We start from the raw sequence: 20,888 nt of genomic DNA, 5'->3' as shown, positions 1-20,888 counted from the left end.
TTTAGTACAATTACGCTGCACCTCGTTTCTAGGACTTCATGGGCATCATCATCCCAAAGCTAGAGTTGTAAATATTTATGCAGAAATAGAATTTAGGAGCATATTTTTCCACCTCTGTAGGCTTAAAGCTAAGAAAAATGGCACTATCTGGTTAAGCGAAGATGCAAGAGCCAAAGACACTCTATCCCACTGCTGTGCGCGAAGTGGAAACTCGTCGCCCCATTGCTGTGCCTTTTATTGGGATGAGTGGTTTGCATCGAGGGTGAGACCATCAATAGTAGGGTACTACTACCCATGCTGGATTTGTCACCTGTCTGGGCTTATGGATGCTGGGGTAGGGCATTCTGCAGAGACCACCGGTGTAGTAGGCTGTTTGATCACTTGGAGCACCAGTATATAAATTTCTAACAACATGTATACTGCTGCGAAGATGGGCAATTTTAGCCTCTTTCCAGGTCAATAAACCAAACTTGAGATTCCTGTTAGCTGAATGTCTGAGGAAATACTTTTGGATTTAGTTTCTAGCCTGGAACTTTCAGCTATTGTACCGATAAATTTAATTTAATATTCTGGTAACAAACTCTTAGTCAAAACTATATTGGAACTACCATACCAGAGTAAAAGGAGGAAAATTACATCCTGATAAAAAGTTATTTGTAATAAAGTTGTGCCTAGTCTCAATTATCCTCAAACATAAATGCTTAACTTTGTTCTTATTACATAGATAAAACAAAATTCCAATTAATTTTAAATGACCTTTTTAACTAATATAACGTTTTCTCAAGAAGTACTTTTACTTTAAAAGGCATGGCACCAGGTGGCTTGAAAAATGTCAGGGGGAGCGAATTTAGTTACTGGCAGCTTTTCCACCTCTAGAGCCTTAAAATACTGTAATATTTTTACCATCATTTTCCCAAAACATTTGTAGTTCACATCACCCCAAAATGATAAACTATTTTCCAAACCTTTTTGAAGCATACTGCTATTAATTTGAATTTATTAACTATATTTAATAACCTTAAGTTCATTTTTAAAATTGCTTGAAAAGGCCATAATGTGATTGGAAACCAATACCATTGCAGCAAAATTCCTGCCCGCTTGAAGCTTACAAAACCCACCACTAGAAGTCTCAATCCTAAGTAAGATGGTCAGTTAAATCTCTTTCCCATGTGCTGTAAGTTTGAATTAATGATTTTTTTTAATAATTCCAGATTAGTAATTACCATAGATCTATTGCCATATCATAACCAATTAATTCCTTACTGTAGATGCCATCATTTATCACCACATTAGAAGTTATAGATAAATCAGTTTATATACCTTTTAACTATGATAGTGACCTAAATCCGGTGTTTAACCCATTTACTTTATCATCAGACCACATATATTTGTAAGAAAGTAAACCTGGGTATAGCATAAAATTCAAGTTCAATCTAAAAATAGCCTTACACATTACTTCTGGTAAAACGATTCTAAAATTCTTAATGCTTCTGCATTTATTTGTTACATTTCAGTTATCCAGTTGTCAAATACATTTTTTTTATTTCAAATTATTTTAAGATCCATTTGAAGTTCACTTTCTTAAATCATAAATACATTGTTTTTATCAAATTCCAATTTGGAACATGTTTAAAATAATTAGTATTCTTTGGCTAGTAGGGAGGAGAATAGGCGTACTAGCATATGGCACAGTCTTTGTTATACAACACCTTTTTTTCAATTACCCTTCTCACAAAATATAAAGGTTGGTAAATGGACATGTCTTCAGTGGTACTAAAGTTTGGAATTAAATACTTTATTGCTCTCAACTTCTATATTTTTAGTATAATGTAAATGCAAGATGGTAAATGGGAAAACAAATTTGAACAATCAAACATTAAAAAGGTTTAAAATTTTAATACACGAAAATTAAAACGAAGAGTACTTAAATGAAATTACTTAACTATATAGAAATTGATAAACTAATATGCACTCATGTCCCAAATAATTCTCTTTTAACTGTAGATAAAATAAGAATTTATTATCACAAATTATATAAAGACTTCATTTTCTTTGAATCTCCCAGGCACATTACAGGATATGATTTGTCAGGGTCACAAATAAGGCCCTCAGATTTCCAAAACAGATCTATATTCTCTGCATTCGCAGGATGTGTTCTCTGGATTTGGCCAAACTTTGCAATAAAAAACTAGCCTCATTTAACGGCCCATATATTTCTAAAAATTCTGCTGTCTTTTCTTTTTGGCATCCATGGCATCTAAAATAGGTTGACGCTTAGTTTGGTACCTCCGTCGTAACTCTTCAATTTCCCTTTCCATTTCTGAATCTAGACTAGCCATTCTTTGGTTAAGCTCTTCGTAGCTTAGGTACTTGAGCTAAACAAAAAATTATTTTTATTTAAAATCTGGAACCAAAAAATCAACTCAAAACTTACAAATTCAAAATCTCCATCAGCAAATGACCGCTGAAATTTAACAGTTGATGACCTTGAACCATGAGATATAACAAGGTTTCCTTATTTAAACATTGCTTGAAAAATGCTTATCTATACTCTCTTTGCTAAATTATAGCTTACATGTATGACATCTTCAGGGTGACCACATGAATGGTGTAGAATACCTGTTGAAATTATAGGAAAATAATTCAAATTATAGGTTTCAAGGATATTGTGTTTAGTACAATTACGCTGCACCTCGTTTCTAGGACTTCATGGGCATCATCATCCCAAAGCTAGAGTTGTAAATATTTATGCAGAAATAGAATTTAGGAGCATATTTTTCCACCTCTGTAGGCTTAAAGCTAAGAAAAATGGCACTATCTGGTTAAGCGAAGATGCAAGAGCCAAAGACACTCTATCCCACTGCTGTGCGCGAAGTGGAAACTCGTCGCCCCATTGCTGTGCCTTTTATTGGGATGAGTGGTTTGCATCGAGGGTGAGACCATCAATAGTAGGGTACTACTACCCATGCTGGATTTGTCACCTGTCTGGGCTTATGGATGCTGGGGTAGGGCATTCTGCAGAGACCACCGGTGTAGTAGGCTGTTTGATCACTTGGAGCACCAGTATATAAATTTCTAACAACATGTATACTGCTGCGAAGATGGGCAATTTTAGCCTCTTTCCAGGTCAATAAACCAAACTTGAGATTCCTGTTAGCTGAATGTCTGAGGAAATACTTTTGGATTTAGTTTCTAGCCTGGAACTTTCAGCTATTGTACCGATAAATTTAATTTAATATTCTGGTAACAAACTCTTAGTCAAAACTATATTGGAACTACCATACCAGAGTAAAAGGAGGAAAATTACATCCTGATAAAAAGTTATTTGTAATAAAGTTGTGCCTAGTCTCAATTATCCTCAAACATAAATGCTTAACTTTGTTCTTATTACATAGATAAAACAAAATTCCAATTAATTTTAAATGACCTTTTTAACTAATATAACGTTTTCTCAAGAAGTACTTTTACTTTAAAAGGCATGGCACCAGGTGGCTTGAAAAATGTCAGGGGGAGCGAATTTAGTTACTGGCAGCTTTTCCACCTCTAGAGCCTTAAAATACTGTAATATTTTTACCATCATTTTCCCAAAACATTTGTAGTTCACATCACCCCAAAATGATAAACTATTTTCCAAACCTTTTTGAAGCATACTGCTATTAATTTGAATTTATTAACTATATTTAATAACCTTAAGTTCATTTTTAAAATTGCTTGAAAAGGCCATAATGTGATTGGAAACCAATACCATTGCAGCAAAATTCCTGCCCGCTTGAAGCTTACAAAACCCACCACTAGAAGTCTCAATCCTAAGTAAGATGGTCAGTTAAATCTCTTTCCCATGTGCTGTAAGTTTGAATTAATGATTTTTTTTAATAATTCCAGATTAGTAATTACCATAGATCTATTGCCATATCATAACCAATTAATTCCTTACTGTAGATGCCATCATTTATCACCACATTAGAAGTTATAGATAAATCAGTTTATATACCTTTTAACTATGATAGTGACCTAAATCCGGTGTTTAACCCATTTACTTTATCATCAGACCACATATATTTGTAAGAAAGTAAACCTGGGTATAGCATAAAATTCAAGTTCAATCTAAAAATAGCCTTACACATTACTTCTGGTAAAACGATTCTAAAATTCTTAATGCTTCTGCATTTATTTGTTACATTTCAGTTATCCAGTTGTCAAATACATTTTTTTTATTTCAAATTATTTTAAGATCCATTTGAAGTTCACTTTCTTAAATCATAAATACATTGTTTTTATCAAATTCCAATTTGGAACATGTTTAAAATAATTAGTATTCTTTGGCTAGTAGGGAGGAGAATAGGCGTACTAGCATATGGCACAGTCTTTGTTATACAACACCTTTTTTTCAATTACCCTTCTCACAAAATATAAAGGTTGGTAAATGGACATGTCTTCAGTGGTACTAAAGTTTGGAATTAAATACTTTATTGCTCTCAACTTCTATATTTTTAGTATAATGTAAATGCAAGATGGTAAATGGGAAAACAAATTTGAACAATCAAACATTAAAAAGGTTTAAAATTTTAATACACGAAAATTAAAACGAAGAGTACTTAAATGAAATTACTTAACTATATAGAAATTGATAAACTAATATGCACTCATGTCCCAAATAATTCTCTTTTAACTGTAGATAAAATAAGAATTTATTATCACAAATTATATAAAGACTTCATTTTCTTTGAATCTCCCAGGCACATTACAGGATATGATTTGTCAGGGTCACAAATAAGGCCCTCAGATTTCCAAAACAGATCTATATTCTCTGCATTCGCAGGATGTGTTCTCTGGATTTGGCCAAACTTTGCAATAAAAAACTAGCCTCATTTAACGGCCCATATATTTCTAAAAATTCTGCTGTCTTTTCTTTTTGGCATCCATGGCATCTAAAATAGGTTGACGCTTAGTTTGGTACCTCCGTCGTAACTCTTCAATTTCCCTTTCCATTTCTGAATCTAGACTAGCCATTCTTTGGTTAAGCTCTTCGTAGCTTAGGTACTTGAGCTAAACAAAAAATTATTTTTATTTAAAATCTGGAACCAAAAAATCAACTCAAAACTTACAAATTCAAAATCTCCATCAGCAAATGACCGCTGAAATTTAACAGGTTCTAGGAGCGCTAATCCAGGACCTGCACTACTAATTTGATTTAATTGTCTTTGTAACTGATTAGATAATTTTTTTTCCTGGAGGGCTCCTCTGGCTTGTTGAATTTGAAATGGGTGAGGTGTACCAGTATTTGAAACAGTCCCATTTGTGCTTTGATACTGCTGCGCTTGTTCACGTTCTTTCTTATCAAAGTGATCCAAAAAGTATGGACGGTAGTTTTCTTTCTTATCTCCCTGGGCTGTATCGTGTCCTATAAATATAAGTACGATACAATTCATAGTTGAATGTATGATAAAATTTCTCCTTTATAAAAGTATGGATAGTCGGTTTATGCCTTTGCTGGAAATCATGTAAGTTAAAATAGTTTGTGCACCATAAAGCTACACTAATAAATGTTCAACCCCCCCCCCCCCACCACAAAGAAAATAATAATAAATAGATTTAGTAGGACCATCTTTTAAGTAGCTTACAATACAACTCTACACAGGACAAAGCTAAAAATAATACTACTAGAATTAATTAAGTTTTTCGTCGATTGAATTTAATTCGCAAGATAAAAACATTGGAAGTGTGCTTTCTTTAATAAGTTACTAGACCTAAAGAAGTCCAAAGCCATATTACCATTTCCCCATAAATGAGAATATGCATGATTCATTAGTTATAAGGGTTACAAGTTGGCTAATTTTTGATAGTTGTTTATTATCCACCCCACTAGCAATGTTCCAGCTGTAGCAAAGTAATTCCCTTTTGGGTAAGTGCAACTAACAACAGATGCTACACCTAAGAAATTTATTAAGAGCACACACCTTCTACGTTATGTGTGCGAGTTTAGCTTAGAGGGAACACTGCCCACTAGGAACTGATTCTTCACAAACCAAAAATAATGACTTGTTTTAGAATTGGCATTTGACCTACTTTCACCAGATAACTCAGAATTAAGGCTAAACCAATTTACCACCCATCCATAACATGTTTGTAACTAAACCTAGTCTTAACCTTACGCACGTTTCATAGTAGATTCTTCCTCTTCTTCTCCATCACTATTAATAACTAAAGTTCCTAAATCAGATTCTACATCGCTATGTCCAACTAGAGTTCCAGTATCACAAGGACCAATTAACGTTCCATCGTTAATTTTCTCAGGTACTAGAGTTCCCGAATCGGTGACGAATTGGACCATAGTGCGAGAATCTACTTCATCATCATCCTACAAAATAAGATATATTAACGTAAAAATTGGATTCTGTTATCACTATGACACCAAGTAGGTCAACTCTATCGGTATATAAACATACTTCAAGTGAAAATTAAAAAATTTCCCAAATATATTTTTTTAAAGTAAACCAATTTTTCAATAAATTTTCCACTTGCATGACCTAACCTAAAAATAATTTCAATACAACTAAGAGTAAGTTTTTTCAAACTAAAACCACTTCAAAACGTCCTAAATTTGAGTAAATTTAAGGTATTATTACAATTTACAAATTATACAAGAATAAAAAATCATCAACTAATTTGCCTTTTGCATTTCACTTTGATATTTTCCAAGCTTTTCCAAAATGTAAAATTTTTTTAAACACCTTAGTTATGCTGCTGGAACTTAACTAACACTATCACATATGTACAGCGTGTTTAATTTCACAAGCTGAGATTGAACTACGCTGCTTTTGCTGCAAGGCAAAAGTGCTAAAAATTTTAAATACTGGTAAAATCTTCTACATTTTCAATCACCATTGGGATAAAGAAACTCATGGAATTGACTGATGGAATATTCCTTTACTGACATTAACAACGTTTCATACATTTTTTACTCTTTATCCCTCGGATTGAAAACCAAGGTAGGCTCACCTTTGTTGTCGGTGTCTAAATTACAATTAAAAAAAGGAGTTTAATGAGCACTTACAGAATCTAAGTTACTTCTATCCCTCCGAAACACTTCACTGTCTTGAATTTCCCTGGCATCAGCGATCATTTGTTGTAAAATTGAAACAGGTTTGGCATTCCTGATGAAATCATGCTGTGCACATAGAAATTTTCATTACTTCCAAATGTTCCAACATTTAAGCCAACAATCCTATTATAATTTCTCCACTGCGAATTTAAAAATTAATACTAGAAGAATTCGAAGAAATATGTAGAAAGGTTATCTCCCAGTAAAATGTTTTATAATGGACAACCCTGTTAAATATCGGATTAAGTTTATTTCAATTGAATATTGAAATCATTAAAAACAACATAATGTAATGGTTCACAAGAATATAAGTCCTATTTCCGTCTCTTTCAAGTGTAGGTGGTTTTTTGGTTTGCATGCATTTTATGTTTCTTTTACTCCCTAATTTTTAGTCAAACTTATTGCAAACTTCCTGTTCTAGTATTTTATAGCCTCTTTGTCGTGTCTGGCGCTTTTATTTGAACGTTTTAACTTTTCAAATTGTTTGATCATTAGTCTTAAATTTTGCGTTTAACTTGTGTTAGATATTTATAAAATTATCAATGATCTAACGGGTTTGATCTTAAAAGACCATGACACACTTCCTCAATTAATATAAAGCTAACTAGAAAGGCTATTTTAGAAAACCACAAATCATATTCCTTCAAAAAAATTATCAGGCATTCTTATACCAGAAGTTATTAAACAAAAATCTGATCCCAACCACTCCTAAGTTTATGCACAGTGATGGACAAACCACATTAACTATGCTCTGATTGGCTTAGAGATGATAATAACCTATAAATCAATTCTATCTGAGACTTATAGTAGGTTAGCCTTTGGTGGTGGTTTCAGGTAAAGCAAATTTTTGTTTATATTTGAAATTGATAGAGCTGAACTAGTTTTAGTTAGAGCTGTAAAAGTATTAATTGGAAAGGAAGCTGTTATTTTTTTGTTAGAGCTGTAAAAATATTGATTGGAAAGAAAGCTGCTAATTTTTGGTTGTAGCTATAAAAGTATTTATTTCTTTAATTTCTTGTAATTAAAATAAAATTAACTACTATATTAAAACACCACCTTTTTAATAGAACCTTATTTTATTGATGAATGACTTTTACTACACATAGAAGATAATGATAATTTTACCTGTAAGAGTTCTGTTGCAGTTGCTCTTTCTTCAGGATTTTTTACAAGGCACCTTGACACAAAATCAATAAACTCTGATGTCCACCTGTTTGGATCTCTAAATGATGGTGGAGGTTTTGTTGGAATCATGAATATTGCCTAGAAACAGAAATTGATGAAAATAAAATTACAATATTGATTCCAAAAAGCGTTGCTCTGGGCATTCAATCCTACAAATAAAAATTATCAATTTGTTTGGGGTAAAGTTATTAACTAATATACAAATATTTTAAAAATGTGTTTTTAATTGTAAGCCAGGATAGTGTTAGACGATACACCTTAAATTAAATTTAACTACTGGCTTTTATAAAATGCTTAAAGATGGAATCACTATCTTGTAATTTTTCAAAGCATATCGATTTTTCTATCGTAATTGAGTACTTCATATCATTATCAAGTTCATTGTTCTAAAGTGTATTGTTGAGAATTATGGTTTATGCCTCACATTATTATCAATGCTATTTTTGTGTTATATTACCAAATGTGTGTGAAAACTAATTTTTTTATCACATTTTGTTCAAAGGTAAATTTGGAGAAAGCTGTTTTATGCAAGGAATTTATAGCAACTTGGAGTGCAATGAAATTTTTTTTTAAATTAAAACTATTTAATGATATCACCACGAAACGATTGTTATTTATCAATATTTGCTTTAGAGGTTTAATTAAAATTATCACAAAATTAAAGGTTTCTATTAATTTGTGTAATTTGCATACACATTTAAAATTGAAATTGGTTTTTGGAGAATTTTTACATAGCACAAAGAATAGAAATAATATTGGGTCTACCAATGATAATCAACTTGGATTGAATTAGACCATTTCATTTTAAAATAATTAAAAAATTACATGCATTTTACTTGTATTTATAACTGAGTATAATTTACCTATTTACAGGGCCGTTTTATACAATGGGCACTGAGCCCAAGGCCTATGAAAGTTTATGATTATGAAAAAACTCAAGTAAAAAAATTCTTATCAGAAATAAGGCCTACAAAGGTCTTACTGCCCAGGCCTATGAAGGTCTTAAAACGCCACTGCCTATTTAAAATTTTCTAGTTCACGGTTTTAGTATTGTGTGACTTGAAGGATAAAAATTGTTAAGTAACATATTGAATATAAGTATAACCAGAAATACATGAACCGAAATTATCAATGTCCTATTCCTCTAACATGGGAGGCAAGTTCCCATTCCCCCCTCTATTTAGTAAGGAGGAGAAAAACCCCCTCGAAATTCCGCCTCTCCCGATTTCACCAAGGCTACTCTAGTACGCCACCTGGCTATTGATCTTTCCTCTCACTAGATGTCGAAGTAATCTACCCATGATGCACTAGAATTTTTCCTCTCCCGCGGGCGGGCTGAAATCAGTTCGGTTTTTATTGCCTCCCTCTCCTCTTACTATGGGAAAATGCCCCCCAATAAAAAGGAGGTGGCCGATAATTTCGGTTCATGTATTTCTGGTATAACACTTTTGGTTAATTTTTACAGTGACGTTAAAAAATATCAATACAGCAATATCTGAAAGTGGCTTTTCAGAACAATAAAAATGTATTACATAGTGTATTTGATGTCTAAATGCATTTTGTCAAGTCGTGTACACTAAATTCGTTTTGTCAAGTCGTGTACACTAAATGCGTTGTCAAGTCGCGTACACTAAATGCGTTGTCAAGTCGCGTACACTAAATGCGTTGTCAAGTCGCGTACACTAAATGCATTTTGTCAAGTCACTTACACTAAATGCATTTTGTCAAGTCACACTAAATGCATTTGGTCAAGTCACGTACACTAAATGCATTTGGTCAAGTCACTTACACTAAATGCATTTTGTCAAGTCACTTACACTAAATGCATTTTGTCAAGTCACATACACTAAATGCATTTTGTCAAGTCACGTACACTAAATGCATTTGGTCAAGTCACGAAGACTAAATGCATTTGGTCAAGTCACGTACACTAAATGCATTTGGTCAAGTCACGTACACTAAATGCATTTGGTCAAGTCACGTACACTAAATGCATTTGGTCAAGTCACGTACACTAAATGCATTTTGTCAAGTCACGTACACTAAATGCATTTTGTCAAGTCACGTACACTAAATGCATTTTGTCAAGTCACGTACACTAAATGCATTTTGTCAAGTCACGTACACTAAATGCATTTTGTCAAGTCACGTACACTAAATGCATTTTGTCAAGTCACGTACACTAAATGCATTTTGTCAAGTCACGTACACTGGCAGCTTCCCTTTGGTACCACGATTTCCAAACTAAAGAGACCAGGCAGAGACTCTCATAGAAACTTCTTGGAAAAGATTTAAGTGTCACAATTGATTTAAAGTTAAATATAGCACAGTTGTAAAAGATTAAGTGGTTCTAAATATTAATAACACAAGAAAGCTTAATAATCTTGCAAAGTGACCATCATTACCAAAAATGCAGAAAGCCCTTCTAATCCCAGAAGACGATGCTCAAATTATAGCTGCCAAAACTTTTAAAACAAAGAATCCAATGCAGGTAATATGGTTCCGAGTCAGGCAGCAAGACATAAGAGTAGTAGTCTTATAATAGACTTATAGTAGTATCTGAATAATTCAGATTTTGAATTTGGCTGATTAATCGTCAATAAACTCAAAAAGTTAACTTTCTGGATTATCAATTATTCAAATTTGTCAATGGTGAAGAATAGTGATGTAAAATACCCGGGTATTTAAAACGCAGGGTAAATACCTTAGGTACTTACCCGGGTAAATACCCAAAATACATAAATATCCAGGTGTTTATAAACACCATTAATTTCTTTGTTATTTTTTTTTAATTTATTCAATTAAGAGTACGGTAATTGAAAAACCCACAAACACATCAAGTTATTCTCATATTAAAATTGAATTATTGTTTCTTACTTTTTTTTTGCAAGTTTTACATAGTAACAATAACATATGAGATAACTATTAAATATCATTTATTCCTTTTCTGGACGGTCACTTGAAAGTTCAGTCTCTGCTGCCCCTGGGTCTCCTCAGACTCCTCATCATGACTATTTTTATTAGCAGGCCTAACACTAACAGTAACGTGAGCAAATAAGGATTTTATTCATTTCATTTGGGCCATTAAAACATTTCCTGATATGCTTTGTCATTTTGTTGACATTAGAATGTTTGTACTCCTAACAGTAATATTTGAATACAACACCTTAATTTTATCTAGAAATAAAATAGACTAAAATAAAACTGCATTTAAAAAATGTAGTATGCCCAAATTGCCCTACCTAATAAGCCCAAACAAAGCAAAAGATGTAGACAAGGAGGATAACAGATAGTACCACTCGACCCTATACTAACTGACACCCCAATCATAAAAACCCTAGTTTTGGGTATTAACCCGGGCATGGGGTAAATACCTATTTAAAAATACCCTACCCACTGGGTATTTACCCGACTTACATCACTAGTGAAGAAAGGAGGCAGATGAAAACATTAATGGTCATGGCTACAAGTGTCATACTTATATTAATTATATTACTTAAGGTCAATGGCGATTGATAAAATAAATAGTAGGACCTATTGCACTGCAAAAATACACGATAACTGCAATAATATTCAATAAGTATGGATAGCTTGCAAGACCCAATATTGATGAAAGACATTTTTACCCTCATAGGGTGAATATCCCCATATGGTGGTTTTCCTTCTGCCATTTCTAATGCAGTTATACCTAGACTCCAAATATCTGCAACACAGTCGTATCCAATTTCTTGAATAACTTCGGGTGCCATCCAAAACGGAGTTCCAATGACCGTGTTCCTTTTAGCCATGGTATCCTAAAAACATTGACAAAAATATTTGATATTAGCCAGCCTAGGTGGCCATTGTTAAGGCCAAAATTATATATTAAATGTCAATTTATCAAAAAATTTAAAAATTATTTGAAATTGAAATTAAATTAGAAAATATAAGTGTCAATTATTTATGAAGACATTGAAGTTTCATTTTATTAAAAATTTATGACTGCACCAAAAATCCTCTCAGAAGGTGTAATTGATTGTAAATAAAATTAGAGTATGGGTCATTGTTGTTTTTGTAAGACCTGATAACTTTAAGCTATTTATTCAATATTTAGTAGTAGAAAAGTATTTGTAAACATCAAATAACAGTTACTAGTATAGCATTTAATATCAGAAACTTTTACTTTTCATTTCATAGAAAAAAATCCTCCACTTTTAATCTAAACAGTTTCAAGGAAATGTTTATTTGATAACTATTACCGTTAATTGTCCAGCGACTCCAAAATCTGCTAATTTGGCATGACCTTCCGTGTTAAGAAGAATGTTTCCAGCTTTTATATCACGATGTATCTTTCGTCTCATATGTAAATACTCCAAACCCTTTAATGTGTCACTAAGTATTGTAGCAATTTCATCTTCTGTTAACTAAAGAATAAAAGTAAAATAATTAGTTCTACAACAAATTACTTAAGTTGTGTTACACATTGGAGTTAGTACCACAAATGTCTTTATTTCTTCATAGAATGACTACGCTGAGACAAGTTTTAGTATTACTCCCAATCCCCTCATGCCAAAGATCTTATAAGCTGCATGCCTATTCCTTAAGGGGGAAGACTACAGTGGCCATTGTCTACTTTCGCGCTATTTCAAGCTGAACTCTTTTAATTTTGTATTTTAACTTATAAAATTAATATTTAAGTGTAGAACAGCCTCTTGTTTAGTGCTTAAAATAATTTTGACAATTTTAAATTTAAAAGTAATTAAATTATTACGTTTTAATTCGGACCCCCGGAGCTAAACAAGTTGGGTAAGCGCCCAAACCACCCTTTAGTCAGGACCTTATATCTCGTTAACTATTAATATTAGAATTATAAAAATTCAAACCAATCATCCAAATATATCATTGGTTTCCTTAAACCTACATCTTCCGACGCAATAGAAGCAAATTCCTGTGACGTTTTTCCTATCCCCCTCACACAGAGGGAAAATTTTACTACAAAGCCAGGGGATCATCTTGATAGACATTCTCTCAAGGATAAATTTTGAACGAAATCCCTTCAACATCGAATATTCTACGCCTTTAGTAATTTTGGAAAATGTCTTTTCATTTGGCTCCTCGGAAGGACTTAAAGAGCCTCTTATTCAAATTGTGGCCGCAATGTGAAACCAAAAGTATGTCATATAACCTGCAATAGCCTACCCTACCTTCACTCAGGAGTGCACATGTATATGCTCCTTATAATAACATTGCTGTTTGAGGCCACCATCCCTCTAAGAATGTATCTAAGTGCCAAATATCCTTGTGTTAAATTAATTTAGGATTAACACATTAATTTCCACTTGCGGGCTTAATTTAACAATTATGGCAAAGTGTGAAATTGAAAATTAAGCGAAAACCTGCATAAATTAAGTCCACTATTTTGAAGATCTTGTAATCTACCACAGCAAAAATATTTTGTACAGTGGTCTCCCAAAGGATTGAAGATTCTATCGAAGCATATTTTCAGGTTTTATTACTGCAACATTCATATTGAACGAAATGAATATTTCAATACTTTATATAATTCTGGATTTCCATAAAGTATTTTCCTTTAAACTTGGCATATTTTAAATATCTTTCTCACAGTAAAATTCTGTGTACCATGGAATTTGTGACCTCTGCAGCATCCACCACAGCTGACCATGTAGTTGTTCCTTGATGGCAAGGTTTGCCCTTTTAGAAGACCCTCATCCTCAGTGACGAGTCAAACATTTTTAAACCTTCAGCCTTGCCCAGTGGGAGTTTTTGCACATTTGTTCGACCTTTGCTTGTGGGTTATGTTTTAGAGGCACTCAACATAGGCTTTTTATCTAGCCTATGGCATGGCCAATCAGTGGCGTAGATAAGGCCCCCGCAGTGCGGGGGGGGGGGGCGGAGCTTTAGGGGCCCCCTAATTTCATATCAAAGTATATACTAGATACCGGATAAAATTCCGAATATTGTTTTGCGGGGGGGCCTCGCGGGTCTTAGCTACGCCACTGTGGCCAATGTCTTTAAGTTATATTGATTGTAATTAAATAATGATGTTATAATGTACATTTGCTGTTGGTATTCAATTCATTTGAAATTTGAATTTATTTTTAAGTTTATGGACCCAATTCTATTAAACTTTTACATATCATTTACCAAAACCACGAACAACATGATTACTTACAGTTTTCTTTCGTAACCTCATGATATCAGAAACCGAGCCACCACCACAATATTCCATAACAATCTGCGCAGGAATAGAAAAAATAGAATACAATAATTTTGTAATATTCCTTAATAAAAATATCACAGTTAAATTAAATTTTAAGTGCACAATACCTTTATTTAATGGTTGCTGCTAACTCTTTCTTTTACATTAAAAGTAATACTCAAACAGGATTATAATGCTTTCAAATACATTTGCTGTTTTAATTTTATTGATAAAATGTGGCATTGTGACCAAAGTTGTTCAAGATTTAAGCTATAGCTATAGCAAATGTTATTATGGTCTTAAATTTTAATTACACTTAATATGTAACGATTAATTTGCACCTCATTCTAAGTCTTAATCTGATAAAAAATGTAATACGATCTATAACAGATCATAAAGGTTTGCCAAAAAATAAGAATTAGGAAAAGGAATATAACCCCCAACCTTTACGAATGATACCTAAAATGTGGAGAGCCAGAAGAGGGAGTAAAGAATATTGCAACCCTTTAGAAACACTATGACTATATTGTTTTTAAATGCAAAATAAATATCTTACCCATAGGTCTGTTCCTTTAAAATAACTGCCATAGTATTTAACAACGTATGGACTGTCACACTGTTGCATGATGGAAATCTCTTTAATTATTTCTTGAAGGTCAGTATCAACAGGCACTTGTTTGATAGCCAGAACTTGTCCAGACTCTTTATGTAGGGATTTGAAAACGCTTCCATAGCTTCCTTCTCCAAGCTTACAAATTATATCAAATACCTCCTCAGGTTGCCTTGTTAAGCTTTCCTCACTCAATTTTTTAAGTTCACTAATAAAGAGAATATTAAAATATTAAGTAACATGTAACATACATTGTTGGCCAATCACACACCCTCTGCTAGAATATGAGACAGATAATAGTATGCTTTAACAAAACCCTCAATTTCCTCGGTATACATACATTGCAATAATAATAATTTAAAGTACTGAAAAAGTATTTAAACAATTCAATCATACTTCATTCGAATTTAATTTTGCGGTTAAGTAATTATTTCAGGCATTTGTCTACTTTTACACTGTTACATCCTACAGTTGAGTCAGCTGAGTCCGCCCGAAAACTAACATATAGAGCTCCTACACTACTCTGTTGTTACATATGAATGAAAACCTTGGAGCTGATTGTTATAATGCCTTAGTAAGAGTTTATTTCTATTTCGGGTGAAGGACTAGGTTAGGTCAAGTTTTAATGTGGCTCCCAATCCCCCTCATGCTCTTAAGAGTAAGCTCATTCCCTTGAAAAAAATCAAATTAGCCTGCTATCTCATTGGATGCATTCCAATTCAATTGACGTTTTCAATTCCAAAATCTCGTCTCAACATTTTCATTTTCCCTAAGCATAAAAATATATATTCCGCGCTCAAGCTAATCAATAATATTAGAGCAAGATACATCTTATAATGAAATTATTGAGAAACCAAAGAATAGGAAGACAACCCTTGATAGTAACAAAGAGAGCTTGAATAATTGTCCAAGAGCTGTTGCTTTCAGATATTCAATCAGGCAATACCAAAAGCTGGTACTATGATGTTCAACAGCACTATTCACCCTACAATGCCCTCAGACAGTCCAATGGTGACTTTAATACTAATCGCTATTAGCTTTACATAGAGAGAAAATTTGAAGTAATGCGCAAAACAACATTGCTAATGTTAAATAAAATAAGGTGTACAATATTCCAAATGCTATGTGTGAAACTACGGTGTTCAATTAAACAAAACGTTTATAACGACGGGTACAAATTGTAAACCGGCAAACATTTTCTTACCTTTTAGAAGACATCACCGATAAATTTACAAAAATTTTGACATTGATAAGTAAAACTTATGTCACCGGTTTTTCATTTTAATAATATTTATAATGATAATTTTATAATTAAAAGGGCTATAATTAGCAAATAATCATAAACCATTGGCACAATTTAGGAACGTAAAACTCTACGTAGATTATAAGCCTCGCATCATACCCATTCATTTTACTGTAGGGCCATGGATGATGAATATGCCTGAAAGCCAATCTAGTCAAAAGGATAGGCAACTCTGAACTTACTATATACGCGACCGACAACTATCGCTACGCCCCCTTTGGTTCGCCATTGAAACCTAGATAAGTAGCGGCTAAAGCAGACGCTATTAGTTTTTCCTCATCGTTATTGGTAAATTTAACTTTATAAATAATGATACTTTAGTTTTAATATAATTTTGGTATCGTTTGCTTATATTTTGATAAGTTAATTTGAGAAAAAACGTTCTTATGAGTTATGACTTTTTAATTTGTCTGCAGCAGGGGTTCCGCGGAAATTATTGGTCTTTAATTTGTAGCACGTAAAACGTATGTTGTTTAGTAAGGTTTTATTTTAATAAATAAAACCACAATTTAAATTGCGCTTTTAAATGGTTAAACTCTATTTTAAAAATTAAATCCAAGGGTTTTTCGCTGATTTTTTCAGATAAAAAAGGGTTCCGCCATTCAAAAAGTTGGGGAACCACTGCGCTAGATCATAGGCGGTAGTCAATATGTGAAGATGGCACTACAAATTAAAGGGGCTCCAAAGTTCGGTGGCAAAAATTAGAAAATTGAGCATGCTTTCATCACCCCCAACCCCTCACCAAAGATAATTTAAACTCGTACCCTAGATTCGAATACTGAGAGCTTTCCCATTGACGGTTTTGTTACGAAGCGTTTACCCTTTTCCGGCACGTGACCTCAGAAAAATCGGGCTCCATTGGCTACGGTAAGGCGCAAACCATGGAGCGAATTTTTTCTGAGTTCCGGCGGGAATGGGGTAAACGTTATCGGCAACGCGCTAGAGAGTGATTTCGAATCTAAGGTACGAGTTTAAATTATCTTTGCCCTCACTCAGAGGCGGGCAGAGTCAACCGTAAATTTCGCACTTAACTGACTTCACACATTTTGCCACCGAACTTTGGAGCCCCTTTAAATTTTAAAAGCATTATTATTTTTAAAATTAACAGTTTTTAATTATATTTGAATTTATTATTCGCCAACGAAATCTATTTCTATGCCCTCAACAGTGGTGGGCATTATTTTAGCAGAAGAAAGAATTCGATTTAGGTGAGAAGGAACCAGTTTTGGAAATAAGGCGGTAGCGTCCATAGACATAATAAAGAAATAGACCCAAGATTCTACGGGCGGTTAATACGGAGGCGACGCCAAGCAGACAGCCGGTATTTGTTCCGTATTCCTGTGGTACTACTTTTAAGCGACACCTGTCGATTAGTGAGAAAATAAAAAATTGTCACGTGTTTTCCGGAATAGAGAATAGTGTTTGTAATCTTTTAGGTAATCTGACGTGGTTCTCGAATATTTCGGCTGTGATAATTTAAAATAAGGTAAATTTTCATTATAATTTGTAAATAAGTCATTTCATTGTTTCGAAACCCAAATAAAAAGCAGCAGATGATCTTTTAATAAAAAATAAAAAAATTCTAGTCATATTTTGTCAAAGGCTTAATGTACTTTCATTTACAGGTGTTGTGGTTATGGCTAATTGTTATGGGAATATTCTGACTATATAATTATGAGTTTCTAAATTGTAAATAAAATTAAATCGAATATTGATGAAATGGATGTTTCTTGAAAAGGTATGAGGTTATTGTCCTTGAAATAAAATGAGCTTTGACAATTTATGTCTGATGGCTTGACCCTTAATTTCTAGGTTTTTATCCTTCGCTAATTTGTGGAGTCTGACCTTGCAATATAAGTTAATAACCTTCTTAATCAAACTAATGCGATGGTGTTCGATTCCCACTTCAGCATCAAACATATGTTCGTGGAGATCTGGGAAGATGTCCATGCCAACAATATTTCGTAATACAGCAAGTTCAATGGCCAAAGATATGTTTTTGCATTTCATGGTAATTGTAACGTTTTGGCGAATGCATGACTCCGTCATGCGACATAAATCGTGAACGCTTTTTGAGGGTTTATGCAAGCCACCATTGTCTTTAAGTTGGGTGAACCTTGAATGCCTATTAAAAAAATAATCGTGTTCGCTTGGATGTTCATCAAGCGCTTGCAGGCAAGTTTCACATTTTATGACTTTGTTTAGACGGGAAATCACAAAGCCGGCAATATAGAAAACTGCATTTTCGCGAAAAATTGAGGACTTCTCTTGATGAATATAAAATTCCTGTATCTCATCATCTTCTTGGTCTTGGAGGTCTGGTGTCATTAAAGGTTCGTTGTTATCATACTCAGTATAACGCTGAAAACTGCAAAGTCTTGGAATTTCAGTTTCATCAAGAGGCGTAACATTTCCGGTTAAAGTTGGAGTCAGACGGGTTGCCAGAGATCTTTTGTAGGCCCCTTCAAACTGTTTGGTGGTGGGGTTGTTATTCCAGCCACCTTTTCCACGGATTGTATTGAAAAATAATTCCAAGTGGTCTTGGGAAAACTTGTAGGTGAGTATGTAACTATGAAATAAATATTCTTAGACTGGAATTATGTTTTAATTGTTTTTTTTTTCCATTAGCCAAAATTATATTACTTTAATTGAGGGTTTGTTGGCATAAGGTATGTCTTTGCAATCTCCAACATACTGGTTATAGAAATTGCCAAACCCAATGGACCGGTCTTTCGTTTCCCCTTAACAAGAAGGTTACCTTCTACATCTCTGAGGTTTACGAGTAGTTCTTTAGTTTCTTGCAACTGCATTTGTTTAATTTAAAAATTTTCTTTCCTTATAGGAGATTTGTAGCCTTTTGCGAAAGGTGACCGAGAATTAAGAATATCGAAACACCTGAAGGTAGTAAATGCTTTGTAGGTTTAAAGACATAATATTTGGTTAATGGAGTACCTGTCAATTGACTCGATGAATTCTACGGTTGGTAGGCAACCTTTGAAAGCTGGAGCTCCAGTCTCCTCCAAAAATGTCAATGACTTAGCCACAGAATTACTTAAAACTTGAACAGCCAACTTGACTTTCATCTTCTGTGTTTTCCAATTGATATGGAATTTGGTGAGTTTGTTGCCTAAAGTTAACCCTTCCTTAGATTGAAAATTTTGAAGAGATTTGACAAACTCAAAGTCAATTTCCTACGTTAGTAATACAGAATTAAAATTATAAATTGATTTGTTTAAGAAATAAGGAGATTTCCCTTACCTCATCTGTCAAGCCGTTGATTATCCTTTTGAAATCTGACCAAAGGTTGCGCATGAGTTTTATCATGTGGCACACATCCAGAATGAGAAATATTTGGTCATTGGGATCTGATGGATTACCAGGATTGGGGAAGCTTGTGTTAAGTACTTCTGGATCCACATTTACTCCTAGCATTTTTGCCATGGTAATATTGCTGTTTAAACCATCGCATATTAATGCGATACATTTTATTCCAGTTAAATGAATGCGACAAAAACATTCCTTAACTAGGTTTGTCAGCAGCCATCCAGGAGTACCATGCAAAAAAAAATATCCTAAAGGAATTTTCCAGCTACCGTTCACTGCTACCAACATAAAAACAAGAACCGAAGACGCTACGGTTTGTTCTTCTTGAGCATTATCAGAAACCTTCCCATAATTCACGAATCCTGTAAACTTATCTCCGCACCATGCCACATGTTTTCTTATTGACATTTCGTCGATGTTAAGGGCTGCTAAGATTTGATAGTTCTGTTTTTGAGCTTCTTGTTTCAAAAATTCAAAGCTTTGCCCTGTGAATCCAGGTTCTCCACCAATCTTATCTGACCACTCCCTTATGGTGTTCTCATGAGGCAAACAAAAATGTTTCCTCAAAAATTCATACGCTTTTGGTGAGTAAAAATGTAGAGTTAGTGAAAATTGTTTAATTTCATCTGAATAAGGCTTCTTTTTCTTGTTATTGTAGCCAAGTTCACCAAGGTCTTTGAACAATGCTTTTGATGTTGCAGAAAAGTTTTCATTTAGCATTACTAAGTGTTCGTTCAATAGTAAGTTTCTGTCTTTTAATTCTTTAAGTAGGTCTTTCAAATTGGTAATTTGCTTATCTTTTCTATCCAGTTTTTCAGTAGCATTCCTGAATTTCTTCTTTAAATTATTGTTTTTCTCTTTTAAACATTGGACTTTTCTTTTTAATGTTTGAACTAGAATTTCTGGATCACCACTGTGGTATGTATGATCCAACTAAAGAAGTAATATTTAAATTACTGAATCTAACAAAACATTTTTTTTTTCAGGGGCAATAACTTACTAAAAAATCTTCTATTTCGCCTACTGTATTTGAAATATCTGAAGTATATTCATCTTCAACAGTGACCTAATGGAAGTGACAATTTTTTCTCTGACTGTTTGGTTGGAAAACATTAAACAATATATACCGAAACTGAATTCTGTTCAACCGAATGTAGAACCGTAG

General features: G+C 33.5%; 1 protein-coding gene across 1 annotated transcript; it reads right to left on the bottom strand.

Annotated features, from left to right (window-relative positions):
* Positions 1-1,987: 1,987 nt before the first annotated feature.
* hpo (serine/threonine-protein kinase hippo) lies at positions 1,988-16,475 on the bottom strand. The gene is made up of 13 exons (XM_090179164.1): positions 16,301-16,475; positions 15,043-15,304; positions 14,460-14,522; positions 12,526-12,690; positions 11,914-12,081; positions 8,228-8,365; positions 7,055-7,168; positions 6,157-6,358; positions 5,106-5,401; positions 4,893-5,046; positions 3,142-3,210; positions 2,435-2,514; positions 1,988-2,375 (listed from the first exon to the last, which is right to left on the bottom strand). The coding sequence occupies exons 1-13, from the start codon at positions 16,312-16,314 to the stop codon at positions 2,217-2,219; spliced, it is 1,884 nt and encodes a 627-aa protein (XP_090035290.1). The 5' UTR covers positions 16,315-16,475; the 3' UTR covers positions 1,988-2,216.
* Between the last annotated feature and the right edge of the window lie 4,413 nt (positions 16,476-20,888).

The sequence above is a fragment of the Leiobunum rupestre genome, chromosome 6, assembly GCF_980474605.1.
Source record: "Leiobunum rupestre chromosome 6, qqLeiRupe1.1.hap1, whole genome shotgun sequence".
In the NCBI taxonomy this organism is placed as follows: Eukaryota; Metazoa; Arthropoda; class Arachnida; order Opiliones; family Sclerosomatidae; genus Leiobunum; species Leiobunum rupestre.
Note: the sequence above shows the minus strand (reverse complement) of the source record. Positions and strands in the feature narration are given on the sequence as shown.